General features: G+C 37.9%; 2 protein-coding genes and 1 non-coding gene across 3 annotated transcripts in view; 2 read left to right on the top strand and 1 right to left on the bottom strand.

Moving 5' to 3' along the window:
• DARS2 (aspartyl-tRNA synthetase 2, mitochondrial) overlaps positions 1 to 14814 on the bottom strand; it is a 34588-nt gene extending 19774 nt beyond the window's left edge. Inside the window, exons 1-8 of the mRNA XM_044671907.1 lie at positions 14493 to 14814; positions 12395 to 12494; positions 10667 to 10733; positions 9948 to 10049; positions 8222 to 8317; positions 4148 to 4271; positions 3130 to 3176; positions 1167 to 1273 (exon numbers count right to left, since the gene is read on the bottom strand). Of these exons, the coding sequence (XP_044527842.1) occupies positions 1167 to 1273; positions 3130 to 3176; positions 4148 to 4271; positions 8222 to 8317; positions 9948 to 10049; positions 10667 to 10733; positions 12395 to 12494; positions 14493 to 14622 (773 nt within the window). The 5' untranslated portion in view covers positions 14623 to 14814. The remainder of the gene's footprint in view (positions 1 to 1166; positions 1274 to 3129; positions 3177 to 4147; positions 4272 to 8221; positions 8318 to 9947; positions 10050 to 10666; positions 10734 to 12394; positions 12495 to 14492) is intronic.
• LOC123248094 lies at positions 4916 to 5023 on the top strand. The gene has a single exon (XR_006506199.1). It is a non-coding gene; the product is annotated as a U6 spliceosomal RNA (small nuclear RNA).
• Positions 14815 to 15861: 1047 nt separating the features above from the next.
• Positions 15862 to 24737, top strand: part of CENPL (centromere protein L) — a 31254-nt gene continuing 22378 nt past the window's right edge. Inside the window, exons 1-2 of the mRNA XM_044674477.1 lie at positions 15862 to 15934; positions 24270 to 24445. Coding sequence (XP_044530412.1) covers positions 24272 to 24445 — 174 coding nt within the window. The 5' untranslated portion in view covers positions 15862 to 15934; positions 24270 to 24271. The remainder of the gene's footprint in view (positions 15935 to 24269; positions 24446 to 24737) is intronic.

Genomic DNA, 24737 nt, shown 5'->3' with positions numbered 1-24737 from the left:
CATCTCCTGGCAGATAACTCAGACATCTCTACTGACTAGTCCTATTCTTTCCCCCAAGCAATGATCCTATCACCACTTTTTTATTGTGCATTTTAAAATGGATGATTCAGAGAAATCTCAAACTCACTATGTATGTCTAAAACTTAACTCATCTTTTCCTGTAAATCTTTATAATTTCTGCCAAAGGCACCATTATTCTTCCAGTCTCCAAGGTTTATCATCTTGACATTGCTTTGGACTTTTCCACATACTCAAACAATTGCCAAATCTTGCCATTTTTGAACTTTACAATACCTCTGAAATCCACTTCCCACTCACATAGCTACCATTTTAGTTCAGGCCCTCCTAATCTCTCACCTAGATTATTGCAAAGGCCTCCTACTTGACCTTCCTTAAGTTTCTCCCTACTCCTATCTTCCACGCTTCTGTCAAAGTATTTTTCCTTAAGTCCAGATCTGACCATGTGATTTTTGCCATTCAATCAACTCTGGGGGCTTCTTACTGCCTATAAAATAAAATATCACCTTGCTCCTCCAACCTTTATTTCCAGCTTAGATGAACATTATTTCCCTGCCTGCCCTTTCAAATTCAGTCTTCTCTCTGTTCTGCACAGACACTGACACTATGTGGATTTCTGGGGTTGTAGTAAACATACTGTATGGCAGAAATTTAATTCCCTTCTTATTTCTGACTCTGAGAAGTCCCAAGCAAGCATCAATTTTTTGTATTAAGCCTTTCCAGATCCCTGCAACTACTTATCCCTCTGATACTACTTTGTATTTAACTACTTTGCCTTTACTAACTTTGCATTTATGCTCTATGTATTTTACATATACTTGTAATCTTCTCCATTAGAATGTAAATTCCTTGGGAAAGGAGATATTATTTCTTTATATTTGTATCTCTAGAACTTAACACTGTTTCTGGCACATAAGCAGTCTCTGAATAAATACTTCTTAATTCATTAAACCTATTTTTTACTTCTGTCCCTCACATAAAGAGTTCTTAAATCTGTAGTGGAATATTTTGGTAATCAATCTATCAGTACAGAATCTCAATTTAGTTTACAGGTTTTTGCCAAATACCTGTAAATATCCTGCCCTTCTCAGAAATCTGAATTTCTAAAATTCCTATTTTTGGTTATAATTAGATTAAAGAAATCTTACCGGTCAAAACCTCCAACCATCAAAAGCTGCTTGAATTGCTGAGGACTCTGAGGAAGAGAATAAAACTTTCCAGGTTCCCTTGATGGCACCACAAATTCTTTTGCACCCTGATATCAAAGCCAGGAAAAGAATGTGGACATTGTTGAAAATTAAATACAAAGTATAATTCTGTGGATATTACTCTTCTATATTACTAAGATCAAGCAAGTTGCAGTTAAAAAGAAATTCTGGTCTATCAGCTGGACAATCAAGATTATTTTGTATATTACTTTCTATTCATATAAACTTATTTCCTATATTTAAATGTATACTTCATGGAAATGATAAACTAATTAAAAACAGAGACTATTTTTATTTATCTTTTTTATGCCTTCTCTACTTCACTGTATTTCTTGTAAGCAGTATACACTCAATTAATGCTTTTTGAATTGCTGCTTAAATTATAGTTACTAAGCCAATAAAATTTTGTGCAAGAAATACTAAAGCTAGGTAATTCGGTACTCTTCCTAGATCTTTTGGATGAAAGATAACCAAATGTAGAGTACAAGGATTCAACGTGTACCTTTCCTAAGCCTTTATCAACTAATATCAGTTAAGTGTCTAAGAAACAGGAAAATACAACAAAAAAGTTGGACCCAGCTTGCTCTCATCTGCTGGGTATTTATCTATAAATCTATATATCTACCCATCTCTCTCTATATATATGTGTACCTGCTCTTTGCCAGGCATTGTTCCGGGCCCTGGAGCTTGAAAGAAAAAACAAAATAGTCCTTGTCCTTAGGGAGTTTACTTTCTCCTGGGGTAGTACCATATGTACTCAGATGAGTCCATATGAGGTAACTCAAGGAAGTAATGAGCACCAACAACCTGGAGACTGAAGAAAGACTTCACCAACAAAGGTGATACGTGAGCTGAACCTTGAAGGACATGAGGCTTCTGAGGAAAGAGTGCAATCCAGGCATTGGAGATGTATACAGGAGATTTACAGATCTAGTCTAATCTTTCTTGTACTTCAGTTGCATATCGCCAACTGTCTGCTACATCACCACCTCCTTTTCATAGATACTTCAAACTAAGCATGTTCTAGTGTTCTGCTCCAAATGTCTCCATTTCTGTTCAGGGCATCATATATTGACTGCTATACTGGCTGACAACCCTGGCTTCACTGACTCTTCCCTCTCCCTATCCTCTTGATACTATCAATTATTAAGCCTTATTGATTCTAGCTTAAATACCTTTTAAGATACCGCTTGCATTTTTTCCCATCACGAAGCTACCACCCTGGTTCACTATCAATTCTCACCTGCACTACTTCCTACTTTACCCTCTTTGCTTCCAGGCTTTCCCTTCTTCAGTCCATTCCCCTCACATTTGCCAAAATTACCTTCCTAATGCACAGGTCTGACGTTACTCTCAGGCTCAAAAATAATTTCCTCTGGGCACAGAAACAATTTCAGAGGTGGGCATTTAAAGCAGTTTATATTCTTGCTCCTACCCATTTTCCCTGATTTTTTCATGACAACCGACTTTTTGTTGTAGTTCAACTAGCATTCTAGCTATTCCCTGAACCTGACATACCACTTCCTGTCTCTGATGCCTGGATTACCCTTTCTTCTCAGAAGCCTTATGTCCTTTAAGGCTCAGCTCATGTGTAATCTTTGGAGGTGAAGCCTTTCTTCATTACTAAGTTGATGGTGCTCATTATCTTGCTGAGTTACCCTCTATGGACTTATCTGTGTACATGTGGTACCACTCCAGGAAAAGGTAAACTCCTTAAGAGCAAGGGCTATTTTACCTTTTTGTCTTTCAAACTCCAGGGCCTGGAAGAGCACTTGGCAAAGAGCAAGAGCTTAACCAATACTTGTTGAGTCAAACTGAAGTCAAGAGAATAACAAAATGACAGTCTTTTAGAAACAGATATTAAGGAGAAAATATTAGAAAGATGAATAAGTTTTATACACACCCCTGGAGTTTTCTTAAATAATGTTGGTGTTTCTATATCCACAAATCCTAAAAGAAGAGAAACATCATATTTATAATCAAGTCACCTAAAGAAGACCAGAATGTAGTATCTCATCTCTGAGACTGCCCTTAGAAAAGGAATTATGGCTAGCGGACACCACCTAATTTATTAATTTGTTTCCACAAATACAACCAAGAAGCAGATTTTAGGGATTTGGTAAATCCTATCTTTCTATCAAGCCTTCATCTTTGGCATTAAACAATTTATAAGCTATTTATGATTCCTTATCTCCTGTTGCTGTCTAGGTTTTCTGAATGTTATATGAGAATACCAAAGATAACAAAAAGTTTAAATGAAAACCAGAAGGCAGCCACCCAATAGTAAGCACAAAAGAATGGTCAAAGAAAATGAACCCTATATCCTACTTAGAATAGTTGAGAGGAATGATTAGCTAGGAGGGCTAGGAATTGCCTCTTTAAGATAGAGATACTCCTTCACTTGCCCAAGGTCACATAGGGAGTAAGTGGCAGAGATGGCATTCAAACTGATGGTACTCTGATGCCAAATCTGTGCCATTTTCACTGTACTATGCTGCTTTTCTGAAGGCAGCATTTTTAGTCTTGAAGCCTTAGTTTCCTCAGTTATAAAACAGGGGCAATAGTTAGCTTATAAAATTGTGATGAAAGCCTCAAAGATATTATTATCTATCATATATCATATATCATATATATCATAAACTGCCCAAGCTTGTGTCAACAGAAAATACAATAAGTATTTCTTCTGCCTCTATCATTTCACTTCAATAACTATTAATCACTTTCAAAAAAAGAAGACATTTTTGATCCTCTGACTAGACTTCTAGTTTATTTTTCTAGTAAAATTTTTCTTTAAAATAACCCATAATTGGACTGAAACTACTGTATACATTGAATGAATCATAGGTACTAGGGAGATAAGTACATTTAAGGAAACAGAAAATGCTGGAATACTTAGGGGAACACTCAGACATTGGCCTTACCATGCAGATTACAGAGGTATTCCCGCATTTTCATGACCATCTGGGATCTCAGTCTTAGATTATACTGCATTTGGGAACTACGTAAGTCTAAGTAGCGAAACTTCATTCGAAGAGCTTCTGTTTTCTAAAAAAATTTTAAAAAATGTGATGTGCATACAGTCTTAAAAAATTCCTATGTCTATAAAATATGCTTTAAACCAATATTAAAAGATACCATTTCCAGACACAAATATTTTCCTAAAATGCTTGCAGTGTCTTTCATTTTGATCATATAACTTATTAGTATATATCTAGCTCTAATATATAATTTGAGTTCTTCGTTATCCAGCAATAGTACACGGTTGCTATTAACTTTTTCATATTTATCAGCTGACAGAAGGTACAACATTAGTTCTAAAGATTTCCACTTATCAGTTTCTGATTTAAACTTCAAGTTTTTCACTCTTAAATAGAACTATTTGACTCTCATAAATGCTATTTACCATGTCACTTCTGTTTATTTAATCATGGGTCTTTAGTTTTGAAATTGTTTTAGCTCACGAACACGTCAACTAAGAATTTATTCCTTAGCAAAAGATTCTCTGAAAGGGATAAAATGTTGGGGAAGAGAATAGGAAGAGAAGAGCTATTGTGCAAACCTTCATAGAAATAAAAATAATTGATAATCAGGGGTACATCAATTATTACACTATACCACCAATGGTATGGGAGCAAGGAAGTTAATTACAAGATTATTGCAATAGTTTAGACAAGAAGTAATGAGGTCTTGTGCTTGCTTTGGCAGCACATATACTAAGATTGGAATGATCCAGAGAAAGATTAGCATGGCCCCTGTGCAAGGATGACACACAAATTCGTGAAGTGTTCCATATTTTTTATTTTTTGCCATATAAGGGTATTCTTTTGTGTATGTCTTTGTTATGTAGGCTGAGTGAAGTGAGTGGATAGGGGCAAATTCTCATTATATTAAAAATGATTTATGCAAAATGGTCCCCTTACACAAAGCAAGAACTGTTTATACTTCAATCATATTCAAAAGATTTTATAGCATGAAGTTGAAGAAGCCTTCCTATATGCTACCAAGCTCATCACAAGCCCTTGAAAGGGCTGGCTTTTGTATATACTGTTTAGGTCTACATCACTGGCATGCAAATTAATTAAAATATCAGTGAATAGATTTACAAGTTGGTGAACACAAGTAAACATATGCCATTTTAAAAATTAAGTATGAAAGGGCAGCTGGGTAGCTCAGTGGAGTGAGAGTCAGGCCTAGAGACGGGAGGTCCTAGGTTCAAACCCGGCCTCAGCCACTGCCCAGCTGTGTGACCCTGGGCAAGTCACTTGACTCCCATTGCCCACCCTTACCACTCTTCCATCTATGAGACAATACACCAAAGTTAAGGATTTAAAAAAAAAATTAAGTATGAGTAATAAAATACTTTAGAATGTCTGTTTTCCCTTAATATCGGGTAATTTCTAATTGAATAAGTGATAGGTAACTGTTTTTGTGATTTCATTAAATCTTTGATTTATGAAATAAATAATTGCCAAGAAAAATGACTGTTTCATTTTAATGTAATAGTATTAGAATCTGAATATGTAAGTTTTAGTTGTGTAAATAACAGTTTAAAATTTACATTGCAGAATTGGTACAGCTTCAGAATTAATTTAGCAGCTAGTATGATGTCAGTGTTGAACTCCATGTTTTGGATATATTGACTATGGGAGATGAACTGTCACGTGTATCCATTTTTTGAAGTGCAATAAAGCCTAAGGATTCAAATTAAAAAAAAAAAAAAAAAAAAAAAAGAACCCACCCTTACCACTCTTCCACCAAGAGCCAATACACAGAAGTTAAGGGTTAAAAAAAAAAAAAAAGTAATGAGGTCTTGAACCAGGATAATGGTTATATATATATATTTTTATTTTTATTTTTAACCCTTAACTTCTGTGTATTGGCTCCTAGGTAGAAGAGTGGTAAGGGTGGGCAATGGGGGTCACACAGCTGGGAAGTGTCTGAGGTCGGATTTGAACCTAGGACGTCCTGTCTCTAGGCCAAACTCTCAATCCACTGAGCTACCCAGCTGCCTCCTATAATGGTTATATAAATAAAGGCAAAGGGACAGATGAAAGAGAGATTGTGAGGGTATAACCGGTAAGATTAAACAATGGGGGGCAGCTGGGTAGCTCAATGGATTGAGAGCCAGGCCTAGAGATGGGAGGCCCTAGGTTCAAATTTGACCTCAGACACTTCCCAGCTATGTGATCCTGGGCAAGTCACTTGACCCCCATTGCCTACCCTTATCATTCTTCTGCCTTGGAGCCAATACACAGTATTGACTCCAAGCAGGAAGGTAAAGGTTTAAAAGAAAAAAAAAGATTAAACAATGATTAGCTATGTGGGAGGAAGAAGAATGGGAGAGGTAACTCCAAAGTTGCAAAACTAGAGGACTGAAAAAATGATGGTGACCACAAAAGAAATATGGAAGTCTAGAGGAGGGGAGGATGTAGAAGGAAGATAATGAGTTCTATTTTGAAGTAGAGGTTCTTACATCATTCCCAGAGAGTTGATAATGCCATTCAGGACTCCATGAAAGAGATAAGAATTTTATATACAGATCTAGAAGTCATCTGACCCCATAGGAGCTAATGAAATGAAAGTACACAGAGAAGAGTGGTCAGGACAGGGGTTTGGGGGATACTTGTACTTATTGGAAAGACAGATGACAGGAAACTAAGGATGATCAGATAGAAGGAAAACCAGCAGAGAGTGATATTATGAAAGTCAAGAGAACAGTGATTGCAGAAGGAAGAAGTGATCAACAACGAAAACATTATAGAAGAGTCAAGCAGGATGACTAAGAAAAAAACCCCATCAGATTCAACACTTGGGAAACCACTGGTAATTATGAAAAAAGCAGTTTCAGTTGAGTGGTATAACAGAAGGCAGATAACAAGGGAATGGCTGGTAAAGGAAAAGAGAGATAAGGCAATGGGAAAATAACTTTTTCCAAGGTGTTTGACTGTAAAAAGATTTTAGACATAATATTTTGTGTGTATATATATGCATATATATATATATATATACACAGGACTGTATGTGTGTACATATATATGACATATATATGATATGTATTATATATATGTGCACATACCCATCCACAAAGACATAGATGACTATATAAAGGATGTTGAATCAAATAAAAAATCTTGAATATGAAGGAAACCTAAGTGTACCTGTTGGTGATAAGAGAGGAACTATAATCTAAAAAAAGGTCCTGAAGACAAAAGGGGGAGGAATGAGTGAAGAGGAGAAACCCTAAAGGAGAGGGCACAAAATGAAATCAACGTAAGGTTACTTCTTCAACACAGACTGGATTAGAAGATAAGAGAATGGGTGAGGATGTATGGGAGTTTTAAGGTGTGGAACAGGAAGACGAGGATATGAGAACAGATATGTCAAGTGTCTAGAATGCATGATGGGGCAATGCTTACCTACCTGATAGCACAATAAGTAATTTTTGGAGCTATTTATTTTTCTGTTAGCAGAAAGCATCCTAAATTATGGTGATCATGCCTAGCCTCCTTGTGAAGCTAAAGATGGCTCTAATCACATGGAGGGCTTCAACAGTGTTCTACACTTGAAAAAGTACAGGGCCCATTTTTGCTCTGAAGAGGTCCCAAACACCACTTCCATGCCAGACAGATTTGCTCCCAAGATTAAAGACAACCTAGGATCACAGGAAGATGGCACAGACTGGAGATGACAGACTAGTCCACCCAAAGTTACAAACTACTCCCACAGCACAGATACCTAAAATATGCGATGATGAAATAGTAAGCTACTTCACAGCACAATAAATGTTTTTTGGCTATGAAAAGAACCACAGCTATTTAAGAATAGTTCATACAGAAGTTGTGACATGGGAAAATTTAAGCTATCTTTATCATCAAGTGCTTCTATTTCATTGTATGGAAATCAATATTTTTTTTAATAGTCCCTATCAATATTTTACTTCTCTTTGATAACATCAATATTTTCTGTAAATTATATGAAAAAAAGACAGTAGTGACCTTCATAAAGTCCTTAATTTCAAAGGGCAGCTTCTTGCAGGAATTCAAAAGTTCAGCTGTTTTCACTTTGATTTCAATCTCACCTGTTGGCATTTTCTAAAAAGGAGGGAAAAATACCTATTTTTAAAATTACACATTAGGACACAGGATCTTGAATCTCTCAAAACATTCTAAGTGGTTTTTAAGAGTCCTTCTTAGAATATACTGTAGAGTATTAATCCAGTGTTAAAAGGCAAATTGAATTCAACAATTTAAGATATATTTTTTGCTCTTGCACCTATGTTCAGTGAAAATGATTCTGACTTTTGTTGCCTTTCCTTGATGTAAGCAGGATATAAGACTAAACTTAATTTCAGTATTTATGTTCCAGATGAATATACATCTTACTTTCCTATACCATCTACATGAAAGTACATGTTTTTGTGGGCACTAGCATTTATTATATGCATGAAGTTAAAAATATTTATCATATACTAAAGGACAAATGTATGTATTTAATTTAATTCAATAAATGTTTACTAAACACCTACTATGTGTCATGCACTGTGTTAAATGGTGGGGATACAAAAAGAAGCAAAAAAAGTGCTTGCCATCCAGTAGTTCACAATCTAATGGGGGAAAAACATGCAAATAAATACATGCAAAGCAAATTATATCATTTTTGTGTAGAGTTCCTCAAAGGATTCTGCCAATAGCTATCTGTTTATATACTATATTTTCCCAGGATATGAACTCTTTGAGAGAAGGAACTATTTTTAATTTTGTCCTTGTATCTCTAGCACCCAGCACAGTGTCTTGCACAAAAGAAGTTTTCAATAACTACATATTGGTGCCCTATAATTATTATTGTTGTTGCTCAGTTGTTTTAGTTGAGTCTGATTCTATGACCCTATTTGGGGTTTTCTTGGCAAAAATACTGGAATAGTTTACTATTTCCCTCTCCAGTGTACCCCCATTTTACACATGAGGAAACTGAGGCAAATAGAATTAAATGACTTGCTGAGGTCACATAGCCAGTAAGTGTTTGAGATTACATTTGAACTCAAGTCTTCTTGATGCCAGGCCTGATGCAACTCCACCTGAAAATTATGGGAAGCTATATAAACAAACATAGAAAAGGGTTGCTTTTTGGCCTGATTCTACAATTTCATCAGTTTTTAGCACTGCCAATGAGGAATTCTTGTTAAGTCCCTTGTCCAGAGTCACAAAACCAAGTTATGCTCAAGGTGGGAAATGAACCAAGGCCTTCCTGACTCCAGCCAGTCCTCTATCCCCGTGTTGTCAAAGGCATGGCATGGGTGCCGGGGCAGCAGGGGAGGGCTGCTCTCCTCCCCGCAACTGCACCTGAGGACAATGTTCACATGCCGCCCCTCTGCCCAGCTGCCCAATGCCCACTTCCTCCCTCCACTGTCTGGGGTAATGTGGGGGCTCACAGGAAGCTTAAAGGTGTAGTTTGGGCCCCCGATCTCTAAAAGGTTTGCCAATGCTGCTCCATCCCTTATGCAGAGCTCCCTCTGAGAGATAGGCATGACAAAACTGTCCATTTTTAGTGTTCCTCTAGTAAATGTCATTATACATAACCACCTGTGCTCACATATACAAACACATGTACATGGTGTCCAAAGAAAAAGTATATACATCTAGACGTGAACATATAAAATAATGTGACACATAGTTCAAATCCCTCTTCCATGAGATTTACATAGATAATTTTTGAAATACTAACTGGATTTTCTTGCCCTGGAGGCCGAGAGATAACAGTTCCAGTCAGCTGGACAACAGATTCTATGGGAGCTTCACATAAGAGCTTCTTCACGGAGGCAGCTGACTAGAGGAAGGAAAGAGACAGTTACCTGAAACATAGCAACTTGGAAGGTGTTTTCAGGGTCACCAAAATGTGAGTCTTAGAAAAGGATCAGGTGACAGAGTGTCTCAAACAATGTTGTTACCATTAATCTTAAAGCTGTCATTAAATACTAAAAAGCTCTTTTTCATTAAAGTGTGATATAATAAGGAAAGCCAAAATCTCAGTCAAGAGCTTGCTAAGTCTTCCTTTTGGGAAAGAAGGTGAAAAGCAATAGATTGACTCTTTGAAACCCAAATCCATGTATTTAGTAGGAAATTGCCTCCAGGATTAGTGCTAAGGAGAACTCAATCCAACAGCAATAATGTGATTGATGGAGCACAAGCTGATGTCACTAAGATCTCTGGAGAGTTTATTTCATATTACAGAAGCACTAAGATTTAAACAAATACTATAATTCCCTCAGGAGTATAAACAATAATAAAAACCTGTATGTAAAGTAGAAATCAGTGGCATCCTATTGGCTTGCCAATTCTTATTATCCACAAAAAATAATCTGAGATCAAAACATCAGATATATTTGACTAACTTTACTCTCTGGCATCAGAGAGACTTTTCAAATAAAAATATTCTTCTATTACCTCATCTTGGGGAATGACGACTTGAATGAGCCCGTGGAAATCTCTCAGAATCAGGAAAAGGCTTTGCCTAATTCATAAAGAACAAACACTTTCAGAAAAAAATGAACTGTTAAAGGAAAAAATCTTTAAACAGTAGTTTTTAAAATGAAAGTAGTCATGAGGATTCTCAAGTATATTTTCCAAAGAAATTGTGCATTTTCCTCTAGCCTTCCCACGACATTTAACTATGGTGTTAAAAATAGAGCTAGGACTAGACCTATGATTTCACTAATAAAATGAACTCCCAGGCAAGTTGGCACCTTTTCTATAATTTAATTGAAAATTGTGTCTTAGGGCACTCTCTTAGGTTAAGTGAATTGCTAATTCCCATAGCTAATATGTATCAAAGTCAGGACTTTGATCCCAGGACCTTCTGGCTTCAAGTTTTCTCTAGGGTCTGTTAAAATTAAGTCAGAAAATTTCTTTTCTGAGTCTAAGGAAAATATTTTATAATAGAAATGAATCTAATTAGTAACATTTTGAATATGGTTACATAGATAATTTTCCTTTACTAACAAACAGTCCCAAATGTACTGTTTTCTCAGGACTAATATTCCTTTTTCCTCAGTTATTGTCTTTATCAGTCAAGCTAGAAGATCATTACTCTATAGCTGTAAGGGCATTCGGAAACCATCTACTTCAATCCCTCACTTGACCAATAAGAAGGCTAAGGCAGAGGGAATTTAAGCGACTTGTTCCAGGGCCCATGAGTCAGAAACACCACAGGCAGAACCCCTGACTCTAAAGTAGCCTTTCCTTTCCATCATACTATGTTTTATAACTTTTCAGTGCAAATTATGTAGTCAAAGTTAGGATAACTCTTAGAACTGCATAAATACAGTATTTGGGATAAATGTCTTAATCATAAAAAAAATCTTAAATATATGGTATTTGTGTAAATCAATTTTACCAGGATTCTAACATTTATGTTGCTACTGAATAAATGTGGGTACACTTGCCAATTTCCAGGTCAGTTTTAAATAGAATGTTTTCACAGTTTTTAATCTTGCCTTAATAATGGTTTTATGTGAAGACAAGACTCCCATAAACTAAATTTAGAATGTGGTAAACTCCTTCTAAATGCCTCTTCTTGTATGGATTTTGGTAATGGGGGCCAGAAAAGAAGAGTTCAAGAACAGGTCTCAGACCTTCTTCAATTCTAATACTATCAGAAGGTGAAGATTTACTACTAAAGGGATGCCACTGGTACCAATGCTTCAGTTACATAGCAATTACTTACAGAAATTCAACAGTAGACTATAATCAAGCAGGACTAACATTTTAAAAAATTATGATCTTTACCTTCAACTAAATGCTACAATAAGGTAAAGGCTGTGAAATCTCCAAAGATCTCTTTAGATCTTAAGACATAAAGAAATGATAAAAAAAAAAAAACACAACACACTTTGGGGGTGTTTTCACTCTGGGAGTGATACCAACTCTTTTTATTTTTTCAGTTGTGTGAGTCCTCAGACTGTGAGATGAGAGGGAGCTGAGTGATCACCTAATCCCACCCCTCAATGTCCTTGATGATGTGACTGAGAATTGAAGGACTTGTTGGAGGCCCAGGGGGTTCTGGTAATTGGGTCTAAGACTTAAATTTAGGATTTAGGATTACAAATTCAGTGCCCTGCTACTTTACCACACTCAAAAACCTCAAGTGTCCTTAAAAGTTCCAATTTATTTTACCTTCTGTACTGAATCCATCCACACAAAGTAACCTCTTGTCCCAAGTGAGAGGAACGCAATTCTCCACAAGTGTTAGTCCGGACAGCAAAGCTATTGAAATCTATTAAATGAAAAATACTAATGAAGTTACATGAGATATTAATTTTAAGAAATGCAAATCTGGGGGGCATCTGAGTGGCTCAGTGAATTGAGAGTCAGGCCTTGAGATGGGAGGTCTTTAGTTTGAATTTGACCTTAGACACCGCCTAGCTGTGTGACCCTGGACAAGTCACGTAACCCCCATTGCCTAGCCCTTACCGCTTTTTTGCCTTGGAACCAATACACTGTATTGATTCTAAGATGGAAGGTAAGGGTTTAAAAAAAAAGAGAGAAATGCAAATCTGTTTCTTAGAAGAATTTATATTTATATTCCACGGGCTTTAAACAAAGGATCTCAAACCACAATAGTCTTCATATTCTGTTCTAGTATATAAAGCTTATAGAATGTTTCAAGTCAGCCACTACTTCGGAGATCTGCAATTTCATCAGTGTGGGTCTTCTCAACAAAGGTGGCAACCTTTCTATGACTTAGTAGACAATTTTTGAGACTTGATGTGGAAAGTTACCACCTGGGGCAGCTAGATGGCTCAGTGGATAGGGAACCAGATATAGAGACAGGAGATCCTAAATTCAAATTTGGCCTCAGTCACTTCCTGGCTGTGTGACCCTGGGCATGTCACTCAACCCCAATTGCCTAGCCCTATCATTTTTCTGCCTTGGAACTAATACTTAGTATTGATTTTAAGACAGAAGGAAAGGGTTAAAAAAAAAAAGTTCCCTTCTTGTGACCAACCTATTGGTGAGCTTCTCTATACCTGGCTGGTTTTCAAGACTACAAATTTATTTATTTTTTGGCCAGGCCTGCACTGAAGGGCTTTCTAGTGTCTCCAGTTTATCCTCTGTTGGCAAGTCAACTCCACACCACTGGGAATATAATTATGTTTAATAGCAATAATGTCTGAGAGGCAGCATGATCTAGCAGATAATTCCTTCTGAATCAGGAAGACTCAGGTATAAATTCCATCTCAGAGACATACTGGCTGGGTGTCTCTGGCCCAGTCATTTATTACCTAAGTGCCCAACTCTCTAAGACTATGTAGGAGTCTTGCAAAAGAATTACTGGTTTGTATTGGTAATTGAGTATCTGTTATAAAAGCTTCCTATACCAATAGTATCACTGGTGCTGGTTCAAAAAAGAGATTACTTAATTTCTATAATTAAAAATGTTGATGAGAAGAAAGGATCTTTTAACAACAATGCTTAAGATTCGTGTAATGCTTTTAAAGGTTTGCAAAGCACCATATATTTAGGTGACCTCATTTTATCTTCCAAAGATTATCACAGCCAATGGTAGGTAGCAGGAATTTTAACATAGGCTTGTTAATGGACCACAATCCTGTGAGGTAGATTCCATTACTGCCCACCCCCTCACCTCCATTTTATAAATGAAGAAACCAAACTAAAAAGAGGATAAGTGACTTACCCATGGTCACATAGTCAGGAAATAGCTGAGGCTAGATTCAAACCCAGATCCTCCTGACTCCAGGTTTGGGGCTTTATGGGTTATACCAACCAGCTGCCCCAAGAGTAGGAGCTTACATAAAGCACAGGATAATAAAAGTGGAAAAGGCCCTTATGGATTATCTAATCCAATTTAAAAGAGTAGTCGATTACTCTTTCCAGCTCATTACTTTTTAATGGTCTTCTGACATATTGCTTGACAAAACTTTTCAGGAGCTAGAAACAACTGTGAAAAATAAATGTATGTATAAACACACATATGCCTCTACACAAGGAATCTTTAAAAAGTTTTAGTATAAAGTCACAATTAAAGCATAAAATTGGGTCCCAAAAGTCTTAGTACAGAGCTTTAAATGAGCTTTTTAAGCTTTTAATATTAGCTTAAAATGGAACCAAGACTTTTGGGACACTCTAGATAGAAATGACAGAGACATCAGCCTAGTCTACTGAGATCAACTTAAACTTTGGCCCTGCAACGTTTGCTGCTTGAGGACCCTGGCCACTAAGCAGACACAATAGAAATCCACCAAAATTTCACCTGAAGTTCTCTTCTGTGCGCTGAGCATCAGATATCGGGTGGAAGAGCCCAATAACGGCAGCAGGATTTTCTTTCTGATGGGTCCTGCCCAATTCTTGTACACCAGGCACAGTCCCCAGGGGAAAGGCATGTTGGAAGCCACAGGCACAGGGCAGCTACTAGAGAGGGATTTCCACTGTCAGTCTTGGAAGAACAAAATAGACTGGAAGAAAAAATCTAACCCCACTCAAAAAAAAAAAAAAAAAAGATAGCACTTTTTTGGGCTATCATTAAACTTCCTTTCTCTGGACATAACTGGGTCCAGGGGCTAAGAGATAGATGACTTAAGTCCTGCTGAACCTCCTTTCCCTGGACTGCTTCAAGTTCACAACCTAGATGAGTGTGTTGAGGGGGGGCAGGTAGGGGAGAATCAATTCCGCTGTAGACATCAAAGGACCAAAGAAAAGGACGTTTACCCATACAAGAGTGGTTGTAACACAGTCTTTACCCTTGAAGGGCTTAAATTCAGGCCTGCACCAACTTCAAGGAAAAACCCAGGGGCTAGGTTCAAAAGCCGCACCTTTTCTGGTTCTCCCTCCTCCCACCAGAGAGAAAAGGTGCATTTATTGAGCACCTCCTGCATACGAGGCGCTGGAGACACAAAAACCCACCCCGGCCCTCAAGGAGCTTACATTATAGAGTCTATAATGATGAGGCTCGTTGGGCTGTAGACCTGGAAGAGAGCACTGAGACCCTCGGTTCATTCTGCCGGGGAGGGAAACCTAAGGGTTCGGAGAAGGAAAGCTACATGTCTAAGATCACACAGCCAATTAGTGGCTGAGGAAACCAGAAGTGGAACCTTTTGTTTCCAAACCCAAAACTCCTTCTAGAGGAGGAGACGAAATCATCACCTCGCCCAGGTTCGAGACACTAGGTCGACTCCGCCCCCACTTATATTTTTGCTCCTACTACAGCTCCCACCTCTAAAGTGGCCCAGCATAAGCCTCTCCGCGCCTCTAGCTCTAACGTCGCCGTGCACATGGGCCCTGTGCCCGCCTGCGTCTTGCGTCATACTCTGCGCGCCGGACGACGCCACAGCCGCCATATTTTCTATGGGCGGATGCCGTGGGGCTGGCAAAAGTCTCACGGTTTCCGGGGTAAAGCCAACAGCTTCCACAACTTCAGATTAGTGAGGAAAGCTGGCAGGATCTGAATTGAAGTGGGAGGGGTAGCTCATGTCAACCCTGATTCCGGCGCTCGCCTTTGCCCGTAGTAAAGATGATGGACGGCCGGGTGCCCCGATGTTGGCGTCACTGGGCCAGCCGCACAGCCAGTCGGGAAGCAATTTCAAACTGGGGCGGGGTCTCGCCTGAAAGATGCCGAGGACCGGCTGGACCTGAGTTGCTCGGCTACGTGGACCAGCCGGTACTGAGGCCGCCCTGCCTGTTCGTGGAGGGCGGAAAGTAAGACGCTGGAAGGGAACCCCGGCGGCAGTGGGGGCTGGGGCGAGCGGGCGAGCGGGCGAGACCTGGCGGGCTGGCGCTCCGGCCTCTCTCGCTCCCGCGCTCTTTCGGAACCAGGGCTGGGGGCGGCTGAGAGGGCCGTGCCCGGGGGCCCAGCTCTCCGCAGCTCTGACATGGTGACAGCCCACGGAGTTGGGGCGGCGGGGGAGGTGATACTGGAGTCCGAGAGTCGGTTGTGACATTTTCCGCGTGAATATTCCCACCTCTGAAATCGGCAACTGTTGCAGATCAGTGTCTGGGTTGCTTAGCGGATGGTCTGCGGTAGAATGTGTGTATATTGCTGGCCCAACTTAAAAGCCTGCCAAACCGGTTGTTAATCCTTTTATTCGCATTCCCCTGAAGGCGCCGAATGACAGCTGGCAGTAATTGTTCCTGGGCTCCGCCCTCGCTTCTGTGTTTTGTTTTGTTTTTCTTCATTGTATCCTCCGAATTTACCTAGGTGTCAGTAACTTAATAAGTGCTTATGAACTGACTGATAAGCAAACAATAAATGCTTGTTTGCCAAATTACTTCCTTTGTAGCCTTACCCAGCGCTATAGACTTGAGAAGGGTTTCATCTTTGGTTTAGGGATCAAATTGAGTGTGACAGTCCCCACCAATGCCCGACCACGACATATATGCGTGGTCACAACTCGGTTTTCACAAATGCCCTGAAATTATTTCACCTCCAAGATCCTGAAACGGAAGAATTCTAAGCCCTAGTCTCATCTCTCGAGTCTTTATTAAGTGTCTGCTATGTGCAAAGCCCCACTTTGCTACATTCCTTGTCATTATCTCTCATATTCTCTTCTTTAGCTCCTGTCTCAGCAAAGGAGGCATCTCTTACCTTTTTACCATGAGATCTTTCATCTCCTCCATCCCCAACTGCTAGTTCTATGTATTGTATGTATGGATATGAGTGTATCTTCCTTTTTCCTTTGATAGAAAGTATATTCCTTGAGAATGCAGATTATTTTACATTTTTGTATTTGTATCCCTTGTACCTGGGAAAGTGTCTGTCATTAAAAACTTCTGCCAACTGGATGTCAGTCTACCTTTTCACCCTCAATTTTCCTTATGCTTGGTGTACTCTATATTTCAGTCAAATTAGCCTAATTACTTTTCTCTGTGCCATTTCTCCCTATGAGTAGTAAAGCATTTATTAAGTGCATACAATGTACAAAGCACTGTGGTAATAATGGAAGATACAAATAGAAAAATATAAACTAATTTCTGCTATCAAGGAACTCTCATTCTTAAAAGGAAGACAACAATCAGTTGTAAATCAGATGCGAAAATCCTATGATCCTTAGAGTGAAGCAGTAAAGCAGATGTTGCTACTTCTTTATTTCCTTCCATAAAAGCATGTCAGTTTTTGATGTTGAACTATTTGACTGTGCCAAGGACTTTGGTGGCAAGAATGTTCTTTTCTGGGTCTTAAGTAGCAGTTCTTAGAGTACCTGAAGGAATTAGTTGCCAGACTACATTTACATAAGTGATACGTGGAATGTCATTCTTTCCTCCATATTCACCCATTAAATTCTTACCCATCCTTTAAACCCTATCTCAACTCAAATTTTATCTTTTCTGTGCCCCTCTAGTTATTAATACCCTTTCCTGTTTTCTGGACCCCATATAGCTCTTTAATGTACATTTTTATATTGAAAAAAATTTTATTTTCAACTTGATGAACAGCAACAAATATGAACATTTTCATATACAAAGAACAGAAAGAGGATTGTCTATGAAACATATCTATTATTTATAGCTTGTTTTTATTTTTTTAAGTATGTACTACATTCAGTGCTGTCTTGTCAATATTTCTAAATCTTTCTGTTTACTTTTGTGCATTTAAAAATGTTTTATTAATGTTCTTTTTTTTTCTTTTCACATTGCTAATACTTTCCCCTTCTCCTTATAGTTTCTTCTCTCCACAAAAAGGAAATTAAAAAAAAAACACTTTTCCTTGAAACAAGTTAGCCTATTGAAGCAAAACAAATCTCTACATCAACTATATCCAAAATATGGAATTGTCAACATTCAATTTGATCTGAGGAACATATGTAAAATGTTTTCTATGTGCCTGGAATTTTATTGGCTTGGGTTATAAAGGTTAAATAAGTCTACAAACCCTTCCTCCCTCTTTTCCTTCTTCCTTCCTTTCTAAATTTTGAGTTCAAATTTGAAATCCTCTCCAACCCATTGAGAAGGCAAGCAATGTGGTGTCAATAATGCATGTAAAGTAATGCTAAACATTTCCATATTAGCCATATTACCAAAAAAAAAAAAAAGAAAGAAATGCAAGAAATATAAAGAAAATTAAAAAATACTTCAATCTGTACTCAGAATTCCTCTGAAGTTAGATAGAATTTTTCATTATTGGTGTTTTGGAATTGTCTTGATTGGAGTAGTTAAGTCTTTCACTTGATCATTGTTACAATGTTGCTCTTATTGTATACAAGGGTCTTCTGTTTCTCTTCACTTTGTTTCAATCAATTCGTATAAGTCTTTCCAAGTTTTTCTTAAAGCATCCTGCTCATCTTTCTCATCCTTTTTTAAACATACTATCAGTCCAAAGCAAAAAAAAAAAAAAAAAAAGAAAAAGTGGTAAGGTGATTGACAAATGGTAAAAGGATATGAACAAGCAGTTTTGAGATGAAATCAAAGCTATCAATAGTCATGAATATGTTTGAAATTCCACTTGATTATAGAAATGCAAATTAAAACAACTATGAGGTACCACCTCACCACAGATTGGCCAATATGACAGTAACGAAGAAGGATAAATGTTGGAGGGGATGTGACAAAATTGGGACATCAATGCATTGTTGGTGGAGTTGTGAACTGATCCAACCATTCTGGAGGACAATTTGGAACTATGCCCAAAAAGCTATAGAAATATGCATATGCTTTGATCCTGTAATACCACTACTGGTCTGTTTCAAAGATGTCATAAAAAAAAAACGGGAGAGGATTACTTGTACAAAAATATTTATTGCAGCTTTTTTTTTTTTTTTGTGGTGGCAAAGAATTGGAAATTCAGGGATGTCCATCAGTTGGGGAAAGGCTGAAGAGATTGTGGTAAATGGTGATGGAATACTATTGTGCTATGAGAAATAATGAGCAGGATAATTTCAGAAAAAAACTGGAAATATATATGTGAACTGATGCAGAACAAAATAAGCAGAATCAGGAGAACATTGTACACAGTAATAGCAATATTGTGGAATGATCAACTGTGATAGACTTAGCTACTTTCAGCAATAGAGTGATCCAGGACAGTTCTGAAGGACTTATGACAAAGAATGCTATCCACCTCCAGAGAAAGAAAGGGGTTGGAATGCAGATCAAAGCATGCTATTTTTCATGTTAGTTTACGGTTTTATTTTGGGGATTTGGTTTTATATGAGCATTGTCTTAAACAATGACCAATGTGGAAGTATATTTTGCATGACGATAATGTGGATCAAATTGCTTACCATCTCTGGAAGTGGGGCAGGAAGGGAGGGAGATAATTTGGATCTTATAATTTCAGAAAACATATTTTGAAAACTGTCATTATTGGCAATTGGGAAAATAAAATATCTTTAAAAAAGAAGAGTAAGAAGTAGGCGATTGGGATTAAATGATTTGTCCGGTCACACAGCTAGGAAGTATCTGACATCAGATTTGAACCCAGGACCTCCTGTCTCCAGGCCTGCTTCCCACCCCCACCCCCCACCTTTCACTCAGCCACCTGCCTGCCTCCTGCTTATCATTTCTTTTTTTTTTTTCTTCCTTTTTTTATTTAGGACATTTTCCCATACTTACATGATTCATGATTCCCTCCTTCCCCTCTTTTTCCTCCATCCTCCCAGAGCAGACAAGCAGTTCCACTGGGTTATACATATATCATTGTTCAAAACCCATTTCCATGTTATTTGTGTTTGCAGTAGAGTGATCTTTTAACATCAAAACCCTAATCATATCCCCATCTAACCATGTGATGGATTATATGTTTTCCTTTTGCATTTATTTTCCCATAGTTTTTTCTGGATGTGGATGGCATTACTTCTCATAAATTCCTCTGAATTGTCCTGGACCATTGCATTGCTGCTAGTAGAGAAGTCTATTACAATCGATTGTACCACAATATTTCAGTCTCTGTGTATAACGTCCTTTTGGTTCTGCTCCTTTCACTCTGCATCAATTTCTGGAGGTTGTTCCAGTTCACATGGAATTCCTCCAGTTCATTCCTTTCAGCACAATAATATTCCATCACCATCAGATACCATAATTTATTCAGCCATTCTTCAATTGATGGATACCCCCTCATTTTCCAATTTTTTGCCACCACAAAGCTGGTCATCATTTCTTAAGACATTTTAAAAGAAAAATTAAATTCAGCAGACATTAATTGAGCACATACACTATTCTAGCCACTGGGATTATAAAGACTTAAATAGTTTTTGCCTTTAATAAAAAAAAGATGGTGATTGAATATAGGTAATGAAAGAAATGGAAGAGTGATGATTAAATTTGTCAAAACATAGAGAATGATGATGCAACTGATGGTGGACAGCTGATAGAGTTAGCTTGGGAATTGGAGGAGATAAAATTAGTTTTTAAGATGTTAAGTTTCCAATATATCCAAGGTTACTCATTAAATTTTTTTTTCTTTTGCTAATTTAAACACTAAAACAAACAGACATATTATAAACAGTAGAAAACAGAATTCTTCTTGAAACCACGAATCTAATTCATACTATTTGATTTTTTTAAAAAGTATAAAATAAATTCCACACCTTAAAACTATTCTCCTTTTCTATACTTCCTTCTGTTCTCTTCACATTTTGATGTTTCGGAGGCTGTTTGTTTCCTCCCACCCCCCACTTTTGTCATCAGTTCTCTGAAATCACCTCTTTTGTTGTTTCTTACAGCATAATAATTTTCTGTTATATTCACATACCACAATTTGTTAAGATAGCCTCCCATTGCTTAGAAGTAGTGTAAGGGGGAGCAGCTGGGTGGCTCAGTGGATTAAGAGCCAGGCCTAGAAGACAGGAGATCCTAGGTTCAAATCTGACCATAAACACTTCCTAGCTCTGTGACCCTGGGCAAGTCACTTAACCCCCCACTGCCTAGCCTTTACTGCTCTTTTGCCTCAGAACCAATACATTTTATTGATTCTAAGACAGAAGGTAAGGGTTTAAAAAAAAAAGGAAGAAGTAATAATGTAAGGTTTTTCCTTAGATTCTAGTTCTTTTTCCCTTCATCTCCCCCTTTTTAGTTTTCCCTTCTCCTTCAGGATCAGGAAATTGTTTAGCCTTGCAGCTGTTCCCTTTCAGGTATTAACCTTCCCATGGCCCTCACCTGTTTGTTTCACTGTTTAGTTTGTTATATTTGTGTGAGAGCGTGTGTGTGTTCAACCCTATTTTATTTCAGAAAAAGCCCCACTCTTCCATTCCTTCTTTTTTTTTAAGAAATAGAAATTTCTACTCCTTCCTCTTATTTACATTGGTGTATTCTTTTACCCTCCATTTGAGGCAAATAGTGCAGCAGAAAGAGTTTCAGGCCTGCAATCAGGAAGAGATGAGTTCAAATCTAATCTCAGATATACACTAGGGCAAGTCATTTAACCTTTATTTGCCTATTTTCATCAACTATAAAGTAGGAATAATAATATCACCTATCTCAGAAGATTGTTTTGATCAATAGATATAAAAGTTTTCGTCACAGTGCCTGACACATATTACGTACTATATAAATTCTTATTCCTTTCTCCATTCTCTTTTCTCTCTAAAAACCCTTAGAATAGAACCTATTAAACCCCAGGACTTATGTTTTTTTCTTATTTTATCATTCAGTACCCTTTGAAGTCCTTAAATTCTGTAGGAACATTTGTTTCTTCTCCTCAATAGAGATTTTTCCCTAATACATCATGCAGCCCCTTCCATTTTCTCTAGGCCTGACCCCCCATCCATGGAGCCACCTAACTGTTTCCAGTCCCTATTTTTTTTTTTTTGTTCCTCATGTTCCCCATTTTTAAGATTCATTCTTGATTATATGTATCTTTTTGTCTTTTCCAATATTGTATTCCATTATTGCCTTCCATGTTTAGTAGAAACTGTCATGTCTTGTAGGATCCTCCCTATAGTACTTTAGTATTTGAACTACTTCTTTCTGGATGCTCAGAGTGTTTTTCCTTCAAAAATGAGAGCCCTGGATTTTGTCTCTAACATTCTTAGGGTCAAACTTTTGGAGTTTTTTTCAGGAGATGGATTAGTAGATTGTCTTTCTTTGCCTTCTGGTTCCAATTCATTTATATTTTTAATTATGATTTCTTGATATATAGTATCCCTTAATTTTTTTAATAATGGCTTCCAGGTAGTGTAGTTATTCTTTTTTTTTTTTTTTAAGTTTAGTTATTTTAAAATTCTTTTACATTAACTGTCTGTTTGATATTCTCCGAGGAGACTTCCAAATCCCAGGGTTAGTGCCCCATCCCATCTCCTTCTTGGAGGTACTGAGTTGTGGGTCTTTAGGCCCTCTCTGATATTTCAGGGCACTGGCACTAGGGATCTCAGGGACCCTGAGTTTTTACTTGTCCTAGTGTGAGTGCTTATTCTGGTTGCTGTCTTTTACTGGCTCCTGACCATCCTGATAGCATTTGAAGATTGGGTTTGGCTGTGCTGGATCTTGTTCTGCTGGTGGCCCAATTTGCTCTGTTCAAGGGCTTCTGGCTAACTTTTTGTGCAGTTTTGGAGTGGAAGAAATCTGTATTTTCATATTGGTTTTTTTTTTTTAATTAAAAAAAATTTTAAACCCTAATATTTTTTATATATATCCTTCTATATTAATTTTATTTATTACATGGCTAGGCAGTGGGGGTTAAGTAACTTGCCCAGGGTCACACAGCTAGGAAGTGTCTGAGGCCAGATTTGAACCTAGGACCTCCTGTCTCTGGCCTGGCTCTCAATCCACTGAGCCATCCAGCTGCTCCCCCTTTTTTTTTAAATTTAAAAAAAATTTTTAACCCCTTACCTTCCATCTTGGAGTCAATATTGTGTATTGGTTCCAAGGCAGAAGAGTGGTAAGGACTAGGCAAGGGGGGGTTAAGTGACTTGCCCAGAGTCACACAGCTGGGAAGTGTCTAAGGCCAGATTTGAACCCAGGACCTCTCATCTCTAGGTCTGGCTCTCAATCTACCCAGCTGCCCCCTCACATTGGTTTTCTGGATTATCAGTCAGTTTTGCTTGAATTTCAGGTTTTTGTTGAAGTAGGTATATGGGACCTATATGGTCTTGGCTGAAATTCTATCTAGATTGCATGTTGGAGGCACTGTGGAAGAATTTTATTATTCAGGTAGGGTTTGTTACTAAGGTATCCGTTATCTCCAAGGTTCTGATTTTAAGTATATAATAGGAAATTGCTAGTAGATATATATATATANCCTTACCTTCCATCTTGGAGTCAATATTGTGTATTGGTTCCAAGGCAGAAGAGTGGTAAGGACTAGGCAAGGGGGGGTTAAATGACTTGCCCAGAGTCACACAGCTGGGAAATGTCTAAGGCCAGATTTGAACCCAGGACCTCTCATCTCTAGGTCTGGCTCTCAATCTACCCAGCTGCCCCCTCACATTGGTTTTCTGGATTATCAGTCAGTTTTGCTTGAATTTCAGGTTTTTGTTGAAGTAGGTATATGGGACCTATATGGTCTTGGCTGAAATTCTATCTAGATTGCATGTTGGAGGCACTGTGGAAGAATTTTATTATTCAGGTAGGGTTTGTTACTAAGGTATCCGTTATCTCCAAGGTTCTGATTTTAAGTATATAATAGGAAATTGCTAGTATATATATATATATATAGGTGCTGTATCTATGAGGGATATATTCCAAGACTTATCTTAGATGAATGAAACCAAGGCTTTAAGAAAATGCCTGCTTTTCCCCATATATATGTGCTCTCTGTCCCCTTTCCTGCCCCTTAGCTTGGCTTTCGGAAACCTTTTCCCACCCTCTAACCCCTCAAAAAAAAACCCTAAAAAAGGAAAAGTGGAAGCAGAAGAGACTACTGCCATAGGTGGACTTCTAGTGCTTAGGGTTGACTTTGGCTAATTGAAAACACAGAAACTGAAGCTACAGATAAGGGGTCCTTATTGTACTTAGATTCTTATATGTGTGAGTGTATATATGTACATACATACTCACACATAGTTACACACACACACATATATATATTAGTAGTTACTGATTTTGTATAAATGCATTGCTGTTTTAATGTCTAAAATCTTAATTTTTTTTTCATTTTGTATAGTTATGGACTCATCGGATGTGCCAGAATTCACTCCAAATCACAGGGTACCTCCAAGACTTAGGGATTATTTTACAGATGCCAGCCCTTTCCACAGACATCTAGAATCAGTCAGAAAGCATACTTCATTTGGTCAGACACCGTTTCGGAGGAAAATTCCTGAGTGTTCACCATTGCAAGTAAGCTTTATGTGGCTGCCTTTATTTCTTACTTCAGGGGATCCATGGTTTTCATATCAGCTTGGTTTCTTTAGACCATTGTATATTGTAACTTCTTCAGGTCTTAATAGTTTCATGGCTTTCTGTGCACAAAAATAGGTAATCTGCTGGCAATAGCTCACATTTATATAGTGCTTTAAAGTTTACAAAATAGTTCATTCACAGCAACTCAGAGATGTTGTCTTCTGTCTTAGGATGAATACTTTATATTGGTTCTAAGGCAGAAGGGTAGTAAGGACTAGGCAACGGGGGT

Source organism: Gracilinanus agilis, chromosome 4 (assembly GCF_016433145.1).
Source record: "Gracilinanus agilis isolate LMUSP501 chromosome 4, AgileGrace, whole genome shotgun sequence".
Taxonomy (NCBI): domain Eukaryota; kingdom Metazoa; phylum Chordata; class Mammalia; order Didelphimorphia; family Didelphidae; genus Gracilinanus; species Gracilinanus agilis.
This window is presented reverse-complemented; position numbering and strand designations above follow the sequence as displayed.